Source organism: Prinia subflava, chromosome 2, assembly GCF_021018805.1.
Source record: "Prinia subflava isolate CZ2003 ecotype Zambia chromosome 2, Cam_Psub_1.2, whole genome shotgun sequence".
Lineage (NCBI taxonomy): Eukaryota > Metazoa > Chordata > Aves > Passeriformes > Cisticolidae > Prinia > Prinia subflava.
Genome location: NC_086248.1, coordinates 44,099,454 through 44,118,793, shown reverse-complemented (window position 1 = coordinate 44,118,793; position 19,340 = coordinate 44,099,454). Strand labels below are relative to the sequence as shown.

Below are 19,340 nucleotides of genomic sequence, written 5' to 3'. Positions count from 1 at the left end.
TCTTTCGAGTTTTTAGTTTGTTGGAGTTTTTTGTGAGAGGTTAGGGACTTGGACTGATACTCTTTTATTTAATTAATATTTATAAATACTTTTCCTCAGGTTTTCTACTTCTGGTGTTAAAGAGTTTTAAAGAAAATATTTTGAGAGCTGCAGTGTTTGCTTGTTCTGTATAGATAGTATCAGCCTTCCAGAAGGTATTTAGTATTTTGAATGACGAAGAGGTTTTTATCTCTTTTTATGTCTTGTATCATCATAGGAAAGAAAACTAGTGATTTTTAAAATCTAACTTAATCTGGATTGTTTTGTGATTAGCAAGCATCACATCATGGAGTCCCTGTAGATTTGGTGATGCAGTAGATCTCTTCTTGTGTTTTGTTTCTTTGAGGCCAACCTAATGTAAATCTTGGAAATATGTAGAAAGAAACTCGTAAAAATGATCTCTTTAAACTTTTGTTGTAATTGACTGGCAAAACCACCTTTAGACATCTAAATAAATTATCTGGAATTTAACAAGAAACGGTGTCTTATGTGCCATAGTAATGTTGAGTCATGGATACTACTTAAATAAACAGCAGGGTACCACATTTATCCTAGTGTGTTCATAATCCCAGGTGAATGTTGGGAGAAAACTAATTTTCACTGAAGTTGTAACAAGAAACGAAAGAGAGGCTTTGTACCTCAGCCAAAAATAAATCTGTATTTTCTGTAAGTTTTCAAATGCCATGATGTTTAAACTAGAATAAAAAAAAATAACTACAATATAGGTCTAGAATAAAAATGTAGCTTGTTATCATAAAATTAAATGAAGTGTTGTTAAATCCATTGATCGTAGAAATGAAAATAAATAGTATAATGATGATCTACTAATTAAGGCTCTCATCTTTCAGAAAAACTGAGCCTATTATGCCAGGAACAGGTCCACTGATCTTGGTGGAACTGCTTTTCTAAGGAAAGTGCTATCTGTAAACCAGTGTCTTAGGAGAATGGTAATCCCATAAAGAGCCAGAGCTTCTTCTGGGGAACACCCAAACACCAGAAGTAAGAATTAGGTTGAGCTAGTAGTTGGTAGAGAAAGAATAGTGGGCATTAATATTTAATCTTTCTAGCTTTGACTTGTGCATTCAGAATCAAATAGACCTTGTTAATAATATTGTTTATTCTAATTATTTACTTTGTCCTGTGAGGTCTTATTGCTTACAGTCTGTGCAGTTTCATAACTAGTGAGGATGAAGTCTCTATCTGTTCAGATGCAGCTCTTCCATTTTCCAGTGAGATTTTGGAGGAAGTATGAAATATAGTTTCAACTTCAGGGTCTGCAGTGCATGGGTCAAGTTCTTAAAGGAGAATGAAACTCTCTAGGCCTGGAGTTACATGGGTCTGTGTTCTTTGTCCTGCTGACAGTGTTGGGATGGGGGAAGGTGGATTTTTTGCCTGGAGGAGGTGGGTGCTGGGCTAGGGTCTGTGTCACCAAGGTAAGGAGTTTCAGGAAGAGATTATCAGACTGTACAGCATTGGTGAGTACAGAAGGAAATGGATCAAACCTCAGACTATCCTGCAGCTACGGGAGACTAAACCTACAACCACAGTGATGGAAATACAGGCGAAGACTGATTACTGGATTAGAAAACGGTCTCCTAAAATTTAGAAGAGCTGGAAATTTATGACTTCTTGCAACAGGAGGAATGTTCCTTCTACACCTACGTTTTTCCTTGTACAGCATGGGTTCAGTGCTCTGGCTGCAGGTGAAGGACTGAAAGTGTTCTCCAGTGATGCATCTGATACAGCTGAGCCTGAACTGTGTAGGGGCACCAGGAGGAAATGAAAAGTTCAGTCAAAAGCGTATATTCTGCTTACTGCTCTTTCTCCAGAACTTTTAACTCTGCCATTTCATGGTCACTGCAGCTAAAGCTGCCACTGATTATCACAACTCTTTTGTCTTAACAGATAAGTAACAGATTCAGTTTTGGGTTATCTCTGGTTCATCCAGTGTTTGTATCAAGAAATCTTTACTACTTGTGTCTTGCTGTGTTGCTTTTCCAGCAGATGTGAGAGATTAACAGGAACCAGGATCTGTGATGTAGACACTTACTGAGTTGTTTAAAGAATACTTTATTTTCTCTCCTGGACTGCATGATCTGTTGCCCTCACTAGTCCCTCCTCTGTTCCTGAACCACAAGAACTCAACCAACCTGTTGTCTGTCCAATTAAGTTTCATACATCTAAGCTGTTCCCTGACATGGAAGACAACCCTCTGCCCTGCCTGCCTTTACTAAGCAGCTTGTGTCTGTCCTTCCACAGCAGTATTCCAGTTGTGCAAGCTGTCTCACTGTACCTTAGGTAGCCCAACACTCTCCCAGTAATGCCATAGCATGTGCAACTCTAGTTTTTCTTGCCTGTTTCCCAAGCTATGTGCACTTATGTAGATACTTGTAGTGGGCTCTCTTCTACCTTCTTTTATTACTTTGACATCTCCCTTGTAGCTGTCACCTTTCACCACTTGCTATCCACCCATGTCCATTAATTTCTCTTTGTCTGGGGGTTGTTATTTACACTTCTGGTGTTGTCTAAAGCTCTCACCAGGTTGGGCAGCCTTAGAGCAAAGATACTTTTGTCTGACTTAAGGAGATTCCTTAGGTGGACTCCCTAGCTGTCCGTTATCCCCAAAGAGTATCCTTTGTATGGAAAAGCCAAGTAAGTCCTTGTTGTACCAGCTGCATAACCAGCTCCTGACACTTCTCTGAACCTGTCTCTTTTAATGGCAGGATTGTGGAGATGCCTCCTTGCCCCTAGAACTTGTAGAGTCACTTTTGATACTCTCAGGGGTTCTGTTGCACCACTTAAAATTTGTGCCCATATGGGTAAACAACAAGGACTAATAAGCCAAGCAGAGGACAACGTTGCCAGTCTGCAACTTTTTAACAAGCAGCAAACCTCTGCAGGTTAACAAGTAAAGTTGGCAGATGGGGCTCCCCTGCACGATGGAATCTCCCAGTGCTATGACTGCTTCCTCTGGCTTTGGATGCACTGTTCAGACAGCTCTGATGCTTCCTCAGAACTTCCAGCCTCTTGTCTGACGCTGAAGCACTGCCAGTGGCTGGAGAAGGCCTGCCCTCTCTTAGCCAGAGGTTAAGGAAACTTTTCTGTCTGTCCATCCAGGAGCTGCTCTGGCAGTCACACACTTGGACCACCTGAGCTGGGACTGTGGCCCCTTTGCAGCAGGCGGCTCCAGGGAGCCGGTGGGTGCCTCGATTGACTCCCTCCACACCCACACCCACAGCCAGAGAAGGTTTCCTTACCCACTCAACCCTCGGTTTCCCACAGCAGAGCCTCAGGCCTCTGCATCCTTAAAAGGCCCTAGTCATGGTGTAACAACAGAACAGCAGCTTGAACTGGTGCCCCTGAGCAGGGAGCCCACACCAAGGAACCACTGGGCTTTTATACCCTCGCAATCTGTGTGTGATAGTGTGGGGTTTTTCCTCTGTGTCATTGGCTCCTGCTGTGTCCCTGAACGTCCAGCCACCTTGCAGGGACACAGGTCCCCGTGCCCTTTGCTGTGCAAAGGATCAGCACTGGTTTTGGCCTCTTGTTTGGGGCTCCTATCACCCAGAGCTCAATCTGCAGCTCCCTCTGCAGCTGTGCACTGAGCTGCTGGCACTGAATGGATTCCTCACCACCAGAGTTCACACAACTCTGGTCTTCCCCATCCTGTGAGTCCCCACTGACCACTCCAATGACTGCTGACACTTTCTCTCCAGATTCTCACCTCTGTGAGATCTTGGTGAAGATGCCATTTATCTCTATACATTCCCTGATGCTGTGCAGCCCCCTGCACAGCTCCTGCAGCTCCTTAGCTTGGCGACATAGCTCCTCATTAATGTGCATCTCCTCTAGGCAAGGACATTTCATCTGCTTGTTCCAGCCCTCAGGAGAGATCCCTAACTCTCCTGGCAGCTTGAAACGTTGAGATCTGCAGCCTTTCTTGGGTGGCCTTCCTGAGGGATGCTGTTGTGTGCTGGAGTAGTTTCTTCAGCAGATGCTAGGGGATGACACCTGCAGCTTGTTTCCATCCTGTCTGAGCACTTGCACATGGCTTTCAGTGGAGTTTTTGTTCCTTTTGTGTGGGTTGTGTTCTAGCCCTGGTAATTGTATGGGTGGCTCTCTCGTACCAAATGGATGGATGCTTGACCCTCCCATTTCATAAATTAGCAGAAGACAAAAGGTCAAAGCATCATTTAATCAGGCATCTATTAGCTCTACAAAGCACAGGGATTTTACTGAAGAAATTTGATTACATGAACTTCACTTTGTAATCTTAACTGATTAGAAAATACAGATGTAGGCCAAGACCTGATGCAGGAGTTTTTGTATGGGTTTTTTGTTGTGGTTTTCTTTTTCTGTTTTGTTTATCTGTTTTGTTGTATAAATTGAGAGTAACTGGAAGTCATTGTTCATGTTGAAAATTTGCATTCATCTGATTATCAAATATGATTGTTGTTACTTAACTCACCTGGAAAACCACTCTTCCATGGAACTCTTGCTGAATCACTGTTAAGGGTTTAGGACATGATTGGCATTTAGTAGTAAAAATCTTCGTGGTAAAAACTTGAGCATTAATAGTGAATCAGGATAAATCTGGGTATGCATCCTCTTTATTCTCAGGAAAGCTCAGGAATTACAGTAATATTTTGGGTTTTATTTTTGTGTTGTGGTGAATTTGTCTTAGCTTTGGGGTGGCTCACCCATAGAGGGTGCTAAAGCACTGTTGTGTGAGAGCTTCACCGATCTGGAAAATGCCTTGGCACAGGTGCTGTTACAGCAACACTCTCGGTTAGTACTCATGGGACTTTCAAAAGTACGTACGTGCTTGGGTGTGCGACCTGTGATCAGTCCCATTTACTTCAGTGAAACTACTGACTTTACAGTTCAGCATGTGTTTCTCTCTTTGTAGGATGAAAAGCTAGTAAGGCTCTTTAGGTTATGATTTTTGAAAGATAAGAAAATGGGTCTTGGTATGCTGAATATTAAAAAAAATATTTTTTTTCTCAAAGAATATCAAAAAATCTCAAAAAATCTTGCCAATATCTGTGTGTGAGAAAACTGAACAAAGCGCATTGTTTATAGTGCCTGTGGAGGTTTTGTGTGTGTGATATATGTTCTGTATACTGCTGGGAGCTGTAAATTCTAATGAATTTAAAGGAGAGAAAGCTATGAGATGGAAGTGAGTATTTGTCAGAGGCAAGCTTTTTTGTGTATCTCCTTTAATCTAGAATACCATTGAAATACAAAACTCCAATTAATTTTTTCCTCCCCTTTTATTCTTCTTAATTTGATAGTAAAGATACTGAGTTGATCTTGATCTATTGTCTTTCAGCCATTTTACAGTACTTCATTTTTTCACTCTTCTACTTATTCTCTGCATTGATATATCAGACATGTGGGAGAAGGAAAGGATGTTGGGGGTCGTTGTGGTATTAACCCAGGACACTCAAGCATCTGAAAGCATGTGTGCTTTTCTGTCAGACCAGCTATTCCTGGTCTGATGCTTTTTAAATAAAAGTACTGTTTTGGAAGGTTCCACAAAGCAGCTGTAGGCCACTGAAGGCTATTGCAAAAGTAGCAGTGTTTTGTGGGCACAGCTTGGAAACCACTGGTTTAGATATTGAACGTGTACATTCCAGACTTGATTCTGCATGTCAGTCATCTAACTTGCCTGTGTAGCTTTCCTAAGTAAGCAATAAAGAATGCTAATTGCGGGAGTCAAACAGATATTTTTTTGTGTGTGTGTATAAATGCAGGCATGTTAACTGTTATAGGTAGAATTAAATATATGGCTTCTATATTAAATTAATATCTTGTAATTTTCAGGCATTACCCAATTGGTTTACTCTTTGATCTCCACGCATCAAATACAGCCCTTCCTTGGAGCATCACAGTGCATTTCAAGGTAAATTGATATAGACCCTTTTTCAAGAACAAGTGAGCATGAGATTGCATGACATTTGGAAGCTAGGAAAAGGTTTCATAACTCTTTTATAAAACATGTGAATGGTGTGATTTGAAAGGGAAAATATCCATTGTACAGGAAGCATTTAAAGGTTTCTGTAAATCTGCAGCTATTTTCCATGATTGTGTGTGCTTTTACTGGACTTTGCATAAAAACTACTCTACTGTAATCTCAAAATACAAAATTGTGTTTCAAGTTATGAGGCTTATGATGGAAAAGCTTTCTATAATGTTTTTAATTTAATTGGCTTGAGTTGACTGAAGATTGGGAAGATTACAAAGTGATTGTGCTTTTAGGCATATATGAGCATGGATATGAGATGCTGTAGAAATCTTTGAAGTCAGGGAATGCTGTTGTACTTAATGTTGGTCCCTTTTAGGGAAATGAGTTTGGTCTGGTGACAGCTTAGTCACAGGAGAGACATTATTTTGATTATGCATTGTAAACCCATTAGATATGATATATTAGCACTACTGATCTTTGCTCAGAATGGAACGTGAACAGGGTTAGCTTTGGTGCAGGATTCTTGCATACTCTGAAATGCACTGAGACAATAATTCGAGGTATGTTTTGAAGTCAAAAGCACAACTACAGATCATAATATTTAACTTTGAAGTGTTAATTTCTCCATTGTAAAAGAAACAGTGCAAAAGGAAAACTGATCTGAAGGACAATGTTACATTAATAGGCTTGACTTTAGTGCATGAGAGATTTGAGTGAAATGAAAAGCATATTGGGAAGCACTTGTGTTGAACATTTTCATTGACACAATTCTCAAAGGCGTGTTAGAAAAGCTTTTTCCAACAGTAATTGATTATTTTTGGAAGTGTACACTGAAACCATACGTTCTTATGATAAGTATGTCTACGTGTTGAAACTGCTAAAATGACTGACTTAATGGATCTGTAGTTGGGGATGTTTTTGAAACCACTGTAATTGCTACACTTGTCTGATGAATGTCAGAGACCTGGGATGAGGAAACTTCCAGAATGTTCTGAAGAAAATGTAGTGCATCTAGTTTCATAAATCATGGTTTAATTGCTGGTTCTGAGAGCTCTGGGATATTAACAGTGGCAATGTGGGGATGGTGCCATCACAAAGTAGAGGCATCTTGAGAATTAAGTTGCAGCACCACAGTGCTTTTTAATCCGCAACATAAATTTGTCTTTAATGTCGTTGTATTGCTGCTTGCCAGAAGATAGCTACTTTTAGTTTTTCTCAAAGGTGTACATTAAAGATCAGCAGAAATAATTAACTGCTAAGGTAGTTTTATTTTAAAAGTTGATGTAATTTACTAATGTAATACTGTGGAGTTAGCACCTGCATAATCTCGCTTCCTATTTTGATGTAATCTGAAAGTTTATTTAAATAAAACCCCTCTGAATCCTTAAGTCAAAACATAACTGAAAGATATCAGAGTATGTCAAAATATTGAAAAGGTTTTCATGTGTTACAGTTCCTTACAGCTGAAGAGTTCAGGTGTGGGATTTTTGACTAGAGTATTCCTTTCATTTCTGTGTAGTTATTCTTCAAAGAGTTGTAATTTTTATTTGGCTTAATTAAACAGTGTTAGATTTTTTGGGATTTAACTTCCGTTGTTGTGGCTGTCTCTTTTCTTCTACCAATGTGTGCAGTCAACAACAGATATCTCAAACATCTGTAAAAAGTGCTTTTCAACTTCTTTTTAAAAGTCAAACTCCCCCTATCAGGTCTCTTTGTTAGAAGTTAAAAGCATGGAAGAGGTTTATTTCTGTTCAGCAGAAGTTTTCAAGTTGACAAATGTTTGTAATTGTCCTCCTGTGTTATGAAATTGTAAACACTCTTAGTTTTTGCATTGAAGAAATAGTTCGTTAATTTGTACTTCTGGTATGCAGTAAAATTACATGCATTGTATCTTGTAAAGTTGAAAAACAGTTGCATGAAATAGTTGCAGAAGGATGAGGCTGAACAGCATACTGGGGTCTGTAGCCTGGGAAGTTGCTTTTGTTATCCAGGTGTGGCTTTATGGGAAGGAGGGAAGTTCTGTCCCTTCCTGTTAAAATCATCTCTCCTTACTCTGTGTTAACCACTCTTCATGTTCTCAGTGTGGTAGCCACCTCTCCAGATTTTGGGCAGTAGATAAGAAGTGGTGAACTAGTCTGGAAATAGTAGCACTATTGGAGGAGAGGAAAGTGTGGATAAGAAGTGGTGAACTGCTCTAGAAATAGTAGCACTGTTGGAGGAGAGGAAACTGTGTGTGCCAGGGGAAATGCAGAGGTTCTGCTGAAGCCGTTGTCTGCTGTGCCTGCCTCTCCACCCACGACCTGATGTACAGGAGGAGAGACAGTGTCTTTCCTTGTGCAACAGTCATCATCTTTGTGGTTATTTACATGAAGATTGGGTCGGGTGGAATGCAAAGGAAGAACTTTTCCATGTAGCCTATGGATAATTTGTGGAACTGCTAGGAGGTACTGTGCAAGCCAGAAGTATAAATGGTTTTTTTTCCAAAATCAGTCTGCTTAAAGAAAAGACCACTGATGGTAACTAAACACAAATACATAGATACGCCCCCTGCCACTGGATACATTTCTTTATGGTTTTTAATGCCCTCTTTTCTGTAAATGTAGTCTAATGCAAGTAGACTGTCACAGGATAAAGAGATGTTTTGTGAACTAGAACTGAGAGATAAATATGGGTGGAATGGAGTTATGAAACCAGACTGTTGAAATTGCCAGTGATGTTTTTGGTACAGTTTTATGCGAGAGGTCATTTAGTACTGTTGTCTGTACAGAAGATACCCATTTCTTTGTTCTAGTTCATACTACAAGGGTGTACTGTTATGTGAAAATAAAAAACAGAACTCCTTGAGCTTTCTGAGATAATCAGAGTCAACCTTAGTAACTGTTCTTTCAAAGATGTGGGACATGGGGAGAGTAAGACACCACCAATAAGAGTACTTGCATTAAAGCGACTTATTTCATCTGTTGATACGTTTTGCAAATCTCCTAGTTGTATAGCCAGGAGTGGCTACCAGTTACTTCACAATTGTCCCTTTCTTCAGGGAATTGAATAAAGTTATTTATGATTGATCAGTATTTCGTCAGGTAGAAAGAAGGCAAGTAGATTTTTTAAAAAATGTATAAGCATACATGATCTACATTTAAGTATAAAACTTATTATTTTGGGCTCTGATTGATAAATCAGTGGAGATGCCATGTTTCCTGTTGGTAGTCTCATGTAGGTGAAACTTTCATATGCTTCTTGCAGATGTGAAGTGTTTTTTTCTAAGTTACCACTTTCATGTTTAGGTTTTTCAGCTTCTACTCACAGTACTTCATAGAAATGTGTCAGTGTTTTTCCTACTAAAGAAAAGTGTACACAGCACTGAGATTCAGGAGTGTTTTCCAGTCTTTCACTGTGTTACTCCTAAGAAGCTGGGAAAATTAATCATGCCACACCTAGTTCTACTACTGTGTTTAGATTCTTTACACTAGCTTAACTGGCTTTGACCAATTTTAACTAGATCCTTGCTGTTCTGTAGACTACACTGTGTATGATTTCTGGAACTCATCCTCAGGGAGTGACGTTAGCTGCAATTTGAAATTCATTGGAAGAAAGTCAGCAGGAAAATGTCTACCTGTAGAAAGAGAGGAATGTCCAAAAAAAGACCCCACAGTACAATATTTAGACATATGTGTAGCAAAACAGTTGTAATGAAACTGTTGTTTTCATAAGCTTAGCTAAAACATCAGTTTTTAACTATGAAAGTAACTTTCTGGGTTCTTGTATTACTTGGCATTAGGTATGTACCACTGTTTCTTCCTTTGTTTTGAGGGATACCAGTGTCTCACTTTGAATTCTGCATGTAAAGAACTGTTTTGATCTTAAAGTATGCTATTTCTGTCTATTTGTTTCTTCTGGATTAGTTATGAGACTTTACATTTTTATTTGAGCAAGTAAATTGAACTTCTGAAAGTATTTTACAGGCCTATGCAGATGTCAATTGGCAAGTAACAGTGCCAGTAGTTTTCCTAGTAATCTTGGGCCCAATTATGCTGAGACACTCAGCTTTGTAGGGTAGAAGAGGAGCAAGGTCTGCCCCAGAAGAACTTTCCTTATTGTTCTGTCTTCTTTAATGTCTTTAAACTTGGCCATTCTTATATGAGAAACTAGATTTATCTCTGTCCTTAGATTTCAAGTAAGCTTAACATACGCCAGTCCTAACAACAGCACTCCCTTTTGCAAGTTCAACACCAAATCATGTAAACTTTAGTGGAAAAGATATTAGCAATCTTTTCTTTATACCCCTGTTTTTGGAAAATACTCATCCTTTTGATCCACAGTTTCCAGAGTTTGGGTTCTCACTGTCATAAGGAGGAAACACTATATAAAATTCCATTATTTAATTTCCAACTCTTTTCAATAACCTAATGAGGAGGGAACTATCACTGTTATCCTCAGAATTTCTTTCAGGTAAGGCAATCCCCAGTTCTCTTTTTGCTATTTTGAGTTTGTGTACTTTGAAGCAGTCCTCACTATTTTTCTTGGGGTTATGTGGGGGAGTGAAGGTAGGAGTGAGGGTAGGGTTTTTTCCACCGTTAGATTGCTCCTACTTTGATGCATTAACTGTTGTAAAAGCCTTTGAAAAATATTCTATTATATGTACTTGTATTTCCAAAATGATTTTGACAGTCCTTCACAAAAGCTTTTTAAAGTGCCAGTTTGTAATGGGTTAAGAGGAAAGGGCCTCTGGTGGAATAGCATGAGAGTTCAAGTACAAAAATGTGGCAAGCCCTTGTTAGGAAGGGAAGCACTGATGATACCACCCCTCTGGTTTGGCTCTAAGGTTTGCTCCGTTCAGCATGGTCATAAGCAACTGTGAAAATAAAATTAATAAGGAGGGAATAAAGGTGTGTTTTAAAACTTCTGAAAACTAAAGGCACTAGATTTGTGATAGTGAATGTTTGTGTTATTATAAAATGGCAAGTGATAGTAAGTATTGATGAAAGAAAACCTGGAGGAAGGAAAACCACAGCCTCTACAATGCTGGACTTCTGATCAGTTAATTTCTAAAGAAATCTTTTTTGTGTCTGAGTGTGATATACTACTATAACTCCTTAAAAGATATTAGGAGAGGTAGTTTTCATTTACTGAAGGGTTAAAAGTTACTTAAGGAGTGGTAGTTGTGCATCTGCAATGCTGAATGCTGTGTGCCCGTGTAACTAAATAAAAGGGGTATAAAGTCAAGTCACACAGGCTAGCAGTAGTCACGTGGATTAGGTGAAGCTGGAACTGAAAAAGATTTCTACTATCTCAAAGAAAAAAATGTTTGCAAGTGGCAGATATGTCATGGTTCATATATGTAGGTGATTCTGCTTGGTTTTCAAGGAACTGCATAGAAATGGTTGATGAAATATAGAGAGCCAATATAAATTAGGTGCTTTTTGCTTACTTCTCATAATTTTCTCTTGTTTATTGTCTGAGACTGAATATCTGCTTGAAAACACATTAAAAATCTGATTTTACAGAAAGTTGTTGAGTTTTTATTTTTCCTGAAATATTTTCACTGCAACCTGTTTCTTGCCAGCAGAGTGGGAGAATGGTTGTTACATTCTTCCGTAAGTAGAAGATCCCAGTGTGCTTCTTTTGCATAAATATCTGCCTATTTAAAATTATCATTTATTCTTCATCACAGAAGGTATGCAATGCATTTATTTTTCTTGATCTGTCATTTCTCTCTGTAGAATTTTCCAGAAAAGGATCTTCTACACTGCCATTCAAAGGATGTGATTGAAGCTCATTTTATGGCTTGTATAAAAGAAGCAGATGCTTTAAAGCACAAAAGTCAAGTCATCAATGAAATGCAAAAAAAGGATCATAAACAACTGTGGATGGGATTACAGAATGGTAAATAAAACACATCAAGTTTTAATTATATTCAGGTCAAACAAGCTAATAAATAATTTCTTCAAATTTCAGTTATTGCATGAGATATAAAATGTCATTGTTCTGCAGAATTTTTGTCGACAGTCATGGAAAACATTGATGGTTTTGGTGGTTTTTTGGTTTTTTTTTTAAACTAAAGTCATCATTTTGGTGATAATTCAAATATGGCTTGAGTTATTCAAAGAATTAGATGGGTCGTGACTGTTTTAGCAAACCAAAACTGGCAACAAATCAAAATAGATAGATAAATATTGTCTAGTGTACTTTTGTGCAAATGATAGTCTTTATTTGGGAGACACCTGGGGTGTCATTCAGTGTTAGCTATCTTGGACTGTACATAGAGAGTGTCTCCTCCAGTTAATGCTTATGGGTTGTCACTGGTAAACAAAACAGGTAAACTGTAAAAACAGTTGCCCAGTAGATTTAATAATTTTACTTTTTTCCCTGCCATTTTTTAAAATTGCTTTTTGGTGTTCACAAGGACTTCTGCATAAATAAGTATTGACTTGGAAAAGTCAGCAAAATTATTCAGAACAGGATCTTTAATTAGTGTTCTTACTTTGCACAGATGGTATAAATCAATATTACAGTGCAAAATAAAACTTTTGTTTGTAGTGTCTTCCATATTAAGGATCGTAGAGCCCTGTAAGTTGAAAAGCTTTTGTAAGTATTTCAGAAACTGCTCTCTGGAATAGGTTCTCATGCACTTTCATTGCATTTTTCTTATCTCCTGAAGCTGTAATTTATAATATCCCTAGTACATTTACTTTACGAAAGCATTTTAGTGTAAGCATGAAGATGTTTGTTCTGTGTTGAGAGAGAAAATACTGAATACTTAGAAATAACATATTCCTATATGTGTATAAGAAAAATTAAGTGAAACAGAAGAACATTAGAATGCAAGACTTGAACCATGCTTTTGGTTTAGACAAGAAGGTTCCAAGTTAGTTTTGGTTTATTGTGTATTTAGTGAGTGTGTGGTTTGTTGTTTTTTTTTTTCGTTGTTTACTGGCACTGCCTTTCACATTAAAGGTACTCCAGTGATAATTTTGAAGATGAATGTGTATTTAAAAACTCCGCTTTTTATTTCTATTTAACTGGAAGAGAGCTAGAAATTGAGGCATTATCTTAATTTGCCATTTGAGTGGTAAGGTCTTGAGGAAGGCTGTGCATACCCACCAAATTTATCAAGTAAGAAATTACACTTTACCTGGTTAGATTTCAAGTACTGCTTGAGAGATTCTGTATTGCATAGATAATAGTCAGCGAACTGACTGATACTGTGTTCAGTTTTGTGAATTAACAGTAAATAAGAGCTCTGGTCCAGTGAAAGCCAAAATCACTGTGAAAAATAGATGTTTCCCTGAAGCTTATATCATTACAAGTCAATTTAAGCAGAAGTTCTAATAATTCTGTGGGGGAAAAAAAAGTATTTTGCTGTAATAGTATTTGTCTTTCAAATTTAGTTCAAGAAGCAAAAAGCTGTACCAGCATAATCTTGTTTCCTATTTCAAAAATTACTATCTTTATTGTAAAAAGAAATTCTGTTGCTTCATCCCAGTACTCAGGTGTTCCCAGCAGCGCATTTTGTGCTCCTTTTATTAATGCTTTTTAAACTTAATACTAAAAGACCTCTAACATGAGTTAGACTGTGAGTATAGAGTTCTATAATGTAACAATATGAGTTGAATAATGACAGAAGAATTGACTAAATGATAAAACAGTACAAGTTAAAGGTCTTTCAATCAAAAGTTATAGAATGTTGATACTCTCAATATTTAAGGTAAGATGACAGATAAACAGCATGCTCTTTTTCATACTCATCAGGCTTTATCTTTTAGTTGATTATTTGTGTAAGAATATCTTCAGTTATAGGGAAAGCAGAATTTTTCTGTTTTGCTCTTTAATGTTAAGAACAGAGGTTGCCTAGCAAAGTTGGTTTCAAGGTTTCACTGTACTTAATGAGAAATTGCACCTGTGGAATCTGACACCTGAATGAGAAGTTTAAGCAATCTTTTGAATACTTTCAAATGCTAATTTTAATTTCTCAACTCTTCATAAAAGAGAAACAAGAAAAGCTTGTGAAACCAAGAAAACTCTTTTTAAGCATGTTCTATCTTTCAATATGTTTTTATAGGCTTTCATTTGAGCTGTTATAATTTTGAACCACTTTGTGAAACAGAATGAATGACCACAAAAAAGAAAAGAAAGTAGCATTTGTGATAACTGCTTTGTAAGTAAAGATACATCTGCAGACTGTTTTTTCTGTGCAACCTCAAACAATTGTCTTCAGTTCTTAATTATAGGAAGTGTTATTTGTTTAATGAGTGATAGCATTACTTAGAAGACATATCCTGAATTTACTTTTTTGAAAAAAAAATTATCCACTCTGTTTGGAGAAATTAACTATCAAGTAATTTGTAATTTGGTATAAATGTTTCTGCTGAGAAGCAGCTACTTGAACAGGTAAAATGTGGAACTTAGCAGTTGCCTGTAGATGGCTTTTAAGAGATGAGCTATAATAGTGAATTTGTGGGAAAATCTTGTGCTGGTAACAGCTGGTGGTTATTCGTATCAACCTTTATAACCCTCCTCCCACTGTTTCTGGTTTTATGTTAATCTGATACCAAATCAGGAAAGAAAACATATTCTTTTATTTTGTGCTGTGGTTTTTCTTGCTCTTCACAGACAATTTTTGATTAATAAACCAGATGTTTCTTAGGTAGAACTCTTCTTTGGGACAGGTACATTTTTGACCAGCCAGGGATGTGTGTCTGTGGTAGGGAGGTGATAAAAGCAGATGATGTGGCTATACTGACCTTTGTTCCTTTGTATGAATTGTTAAAATTCTTTGGTCAGAATTCATGGAAAATATTACTACTGTTTTTGCTTTAATAGAGTTATGGCCATTTTTATCATGGATGAAGAAGATTTTTAAGTGGGTGGGTTTTTTTCTTCTTGCCTTTGTGGAAAAATAAAAGCTTTCAGCTTTGAAACTCTAGGACTATGAACCTACTGATGACTCAGGATCAAACGAATGAAATCCCAACTGTTTCCAGGGAGAGAATTGTATTTTTTGCATGGTTCAAAGAATTAATATCTATAACTTCAGTATATAATGGTTCTGATAAATGAGGGGATTTAGGTTCAGCACATCTGCTTTTTATCAGTTGTGGACTAACAGAAGCAACTGTACCCTGAAATTTTCACAGGCATCGTTTATAACCAGCGAAGACTAGACTTGGTATTTCTGATACATGAGTGGGAGAAATAAACAGAGAAAAGTCGTAACTATTTTAAGGTTTCTTTTATATATTATAAAATATAATGAAGTCATTATTATACTGAAAATATTATGGAAAAAGAATGTAATGCACGTTCATGCAGTACGGCTTACCAGAAGTTTAAGTGGCCATGTTGAATTGTTCTTGTTAGAGGAGAAAAATCCTGCAAGCATTCAGAATATAGCATATTTTATCTTTTAATGCATCTGATCTCTTTCTTGCCTTACTGACAGAATCAGGCCTGTGTTGTTTTGCATTTAGTTACAAAATTTATCTAAACTATTCTTGGGTTTTTGAGAGGCAAAAGTTGTGTTTGTTCTCAGTTGTAATATTTCTGTTTAGAAATGTTTGAGCGGCAAAAAAGGAAATGTTTTACAGCTCTGCTTGTGCTGCATACACTTGACCCACTCAGGTTTGATGGGCGTGTTTCTCCTCTTCATAGAGAACTGGTGAAAGCAATACTGGCCTTTACCTCATGGTGAGCATGCTTTAGTAGCTAAACAAATCTGTGATCTCAACTCATCACTTGAAATTTGCCTAGAAAATCTTAGGGAGTTTATCAGGGGAATGAATAAAAAGCTCCTAGTTTTTAAATCACAAAGCTACCTTGTTGACTTCTTCCCCGTATTGCTACCGAAATGTGGAGTTCCTTCCATGTTCAGTCTGTGGAGGTTTGGTTAACTGTGAAGAAAAATTAAATAATTAAGTTGAACTTTGAAAATTAGCATGTTGGTTAAAAGTTTATAAACCCAGTCATTACCTTCCTGGACGTTAGTTAAAAATTTCCCAAAATGCATTAATTTGCCTTAGAATTAGCATCAGTACCTGCTTATTCTGGAGTTAAGCTAGCGTGGCACACACCGGACATCGGTGTTGCTGACACCGTGGGACGGAGGGAATGCAATTTAGACTGGTTCAGATAGCCCTACACAAAGTCAGCCCAGTGCTGGTTTGGTGTTGAGCAGGGTCTGGCTTTGAGCAGACTGGACGTGCAGAATGAATCAGCTGCATCAGACCAGGGCTTCCTGGGGATGTTTTTGGGTTTTTTTTCCATAGCAGTGGGTTTTGTTTGGGGTTTGGTTAGCTGTGGTGGTTTTTCTGGTAATGGATTGTGACCTAGACCTCACCGTTAGTTCCGCAGTGTTTATGGGCTTGTTACCCTTTCTGCACAAATGACTAAGCCAATGCTCCACTCACATGAGTGCAGTATTGTGAGTCTGAACTGCCATCCCCCAAAATGCTTTTGGCTTTGTTACTCCTCTGTGCTGGCCTGGTGTCTACTTGAGTAGCTTCCCTTTGCTGTGGCACAAAGGTGGGGAGTTGATGGCAGCCTGCATTCATTCCCCTGTTGGCTCTCTTCTCTGCTCTCAAACAGGAGGGCAGAGCAGGGCTGCTCTGTCTGAGGCCAGTGAGAACCTGTGGGTCTCAGAGGAGGCATGAACTGTATGAAGGCAGAGAAGGAAGGAAAGCAAAAGGTAAAACAGCATTCACAGTCCTACTGAAGTCTGTGCTACGAGAGGAGCTTGCCTAGAAATGAGGTAGAGAGAGTGTTTCTAGTGTTTTTGCCCTCTTGTGTTACATGGGATGTGCCTAATGAAAACCATTACATTCTGAAGGAGCAAACTTCGAGGTCTCTTTTTGCTGCCTTCTGCTTTTCTTCCTCCCCTCGCTCTCAAAATAAGTCATTTCCTGAAAGATGTGTATGGTCTAACTAAAAGTTAGAGTAAACTATCTCTAAAAAACAGACTTCACTTTTAAATTTAACTGTCTTGAGTTGTTGAGGGTTTCTTGTTTTATAATTAGAAATGCTTCTAACTTACTTTCTGCTAGTAAACTCCTGAATTTATTAATATGCATTAATATAAAGGTTCCCTAACTTTTAAGAAAAGCTTTATTTTAGGAAACACATAGTACAGGGAAGGCAAAATGGGTTAGAAAGTTCATGGTGTTATGCTGGTCTGGTTTTCATATATATAGAGAGAGCATAATTAGAGATGAAGAAATCAAAATCCCAAGGCTATCCTAGACATGGAGCAGAGAGCTGGAGGATGGATAAAATTGTCAGGAGTCCTTTTCCCTCTGACTTACTCAGAAAAGTCTGTAACAAGCCCTGCTGTTAAGTCCTATACAACCTGTGGGGTATGTGTTTCAAAAATGGCTTATACTTACTTTTTTGTCATCAGAGCTTCCCTTTTAGTTTAAGTGACAGGACTTCTGAGATTACTTGCCTTTTTTTACTCTAGAGAAAGTTAAATTTTGTAGGATGTATACATTTTTTATTTGAATAAAAGAAAGGAAGTAGTCCATCTTGATGACTTTGTTTGCCTAAACCTTTTCCAGGTAAACTGATGACCTAGAAATGAAGGGAGGTGATGTTAAGGAAACAGTGTACTTAAGGTACTTAAAGTGAAACTTCTGCTTTGTAAGTACGTTCAGTAAGCGAAAAGAGTGTTGGTAATATATGGCTCCCTTGTGTGTACTGTAAGAAAACGAGGAAAATGCCTTTTTGATCTGATAGATAATCTGAAGAATGACATGCTGCCTTCTTGTGCAGTCTTCAAAATGTCCTCTTATATTGAATGTTGTTACTTTGCTATCTGTGACACAAAGAATATTTTCACGTATTTCTGTGGCCTCAGCTACAGTAAGTCATAACTGTTCTAAGGTCCTGTCACTCCATATCTGATAGTGACTCATATATGAAGATAGTCTGAAAAGTTCAGTAAACTTGTGTTCCCTTTTCAGTGATGGATTTGTATTATATACCATGGTCTTTCAAAATGCCCAAGTAAACTAGGTGTTTAATAGCAAGAATTTAACTGTAGCAATGTGTAAAATGGAAGAGCAAAATAATTATCTCGATGCCATATCAGTACTTCAAGCTGTGCTCACAAAAAGGCTGTCACTAACTGTAGAAGTCATTGAGAGTCAGATACGTACCAAAGTCTTCCTGAAGTCCTTGATAGTTGTACTTAACAATGTTTTTTTTTTTAAACAAGAATATGAACAGTGATTTTAGGTGAACTAAGTAATTTAGAGATAAGTCTTTAAATAGCTGGGAAATTATAGTAATCAGCTGTAAATAATGTTTCTGAATAGCACAGACAGTAGTTTTAAAGTGTTCAAAATATTTATTTCATCAACAAAAGCTCTTTTATGCTTGAGGCATAAAAGAGCTTAACTTAACTTAAAAAACTTAACCTTTATAAAATTGGTTAGAAGTACCAGTGAACAGATTTATATATGCATGCAGAGTCTTAGTCTTCCTAGAAAAATATGGAAGTAGTATTTATACTAAATTTGAGAAGACTTCTTTTTGGCTACAGCAGTAAAAAGCAACATTTGTTAAAACATGTGTCAGTAGAAAATATGCTTGTTTTAAAGTTAAGGAAGCACACTTTGTATTCTTGATTTTCCGCTGCAGCTCTCTGTACTGTACAATTTGATTATATGTATGTGACAGATTAACCCTTAGTGAGTTTGTCTGTGACTGAAAGGAAAAGTTGGTGGCAGCAGTTGGTTTGGAGGGCAGATCTGCCATTTGGAGGGGTCATGATGGGCTGGAGCCTCCCCGATCTGACACACCAAGTCCTGCACCAGAGACAGGAAAAAGCCCATACCTTGTAGTGGTCTAGGAACTGTGTGGGAAGCAGCTTTCTGAAGTGGGTAATGGTGAACAAGACATTGAGTTGAAAGCTTGTCCTGTGGTGTTGCATAAGTAAAGATTAACCAAGGAGCCACTCAAGCCCTTGTGCCTCTGCTTGGTTCAGCACCTGTAAAGCAGTACTGGGAGTGCCATGTCCTCTTGGGACCCCAGGACAAAAGGAATGTGGGCAAACAAAAAAGAATCCAGCAGAGTGCTGGTAATATTCTTAGGGGCTGGAGCCTATGCTCTATTAGAGAGTGGGGGAACTGCCTTGTTTAGCCTGAAGATAAGGAAGCTGAAGGTGGATTTAATACCAAGTTTACCTGAAAGGAAGGCCCCTAGAGCAGACAGAGTCAGACTCCTCTCACTCTTGTCTCCACTGGCAGTGGAGCTGGGCAATTACCAAAAAGCAGTTACTAGTTACAGCAGCAGGAAGTGTGGTGGTACCTGGGGAAGGGAGGGTGGGGGAGTGAAAGTGGCT

General features: G+C 38.0%; 1 protein-coding gene across 2 annotated transcripts in view; it reads left to right on the top strand.

Moving 5' to 3' along the window:
- Positions 1-19,340, top strand: part of ATG5 (autophagy related 5) — a 91,356-nt gene that overhangs the window by 6,939 nt on the left and 65,077 nt on the right. For both annotated transcript variants that reach the window (XM_063389730.1, XM_063389729.1), the window contains exons 4-5: positions 5,866-5,944; positions 11,728-11,890. In XM_063389730.1, coding sequence (XP_063245800.1) covers positions 5,866-5,944; positions 11,728-11,890 — 242 coding nt within the window. The remainder of the gene's footprint in view (positions 1-5,865; positions 5,945-11,727; positions 11,891-19,340) is intronic.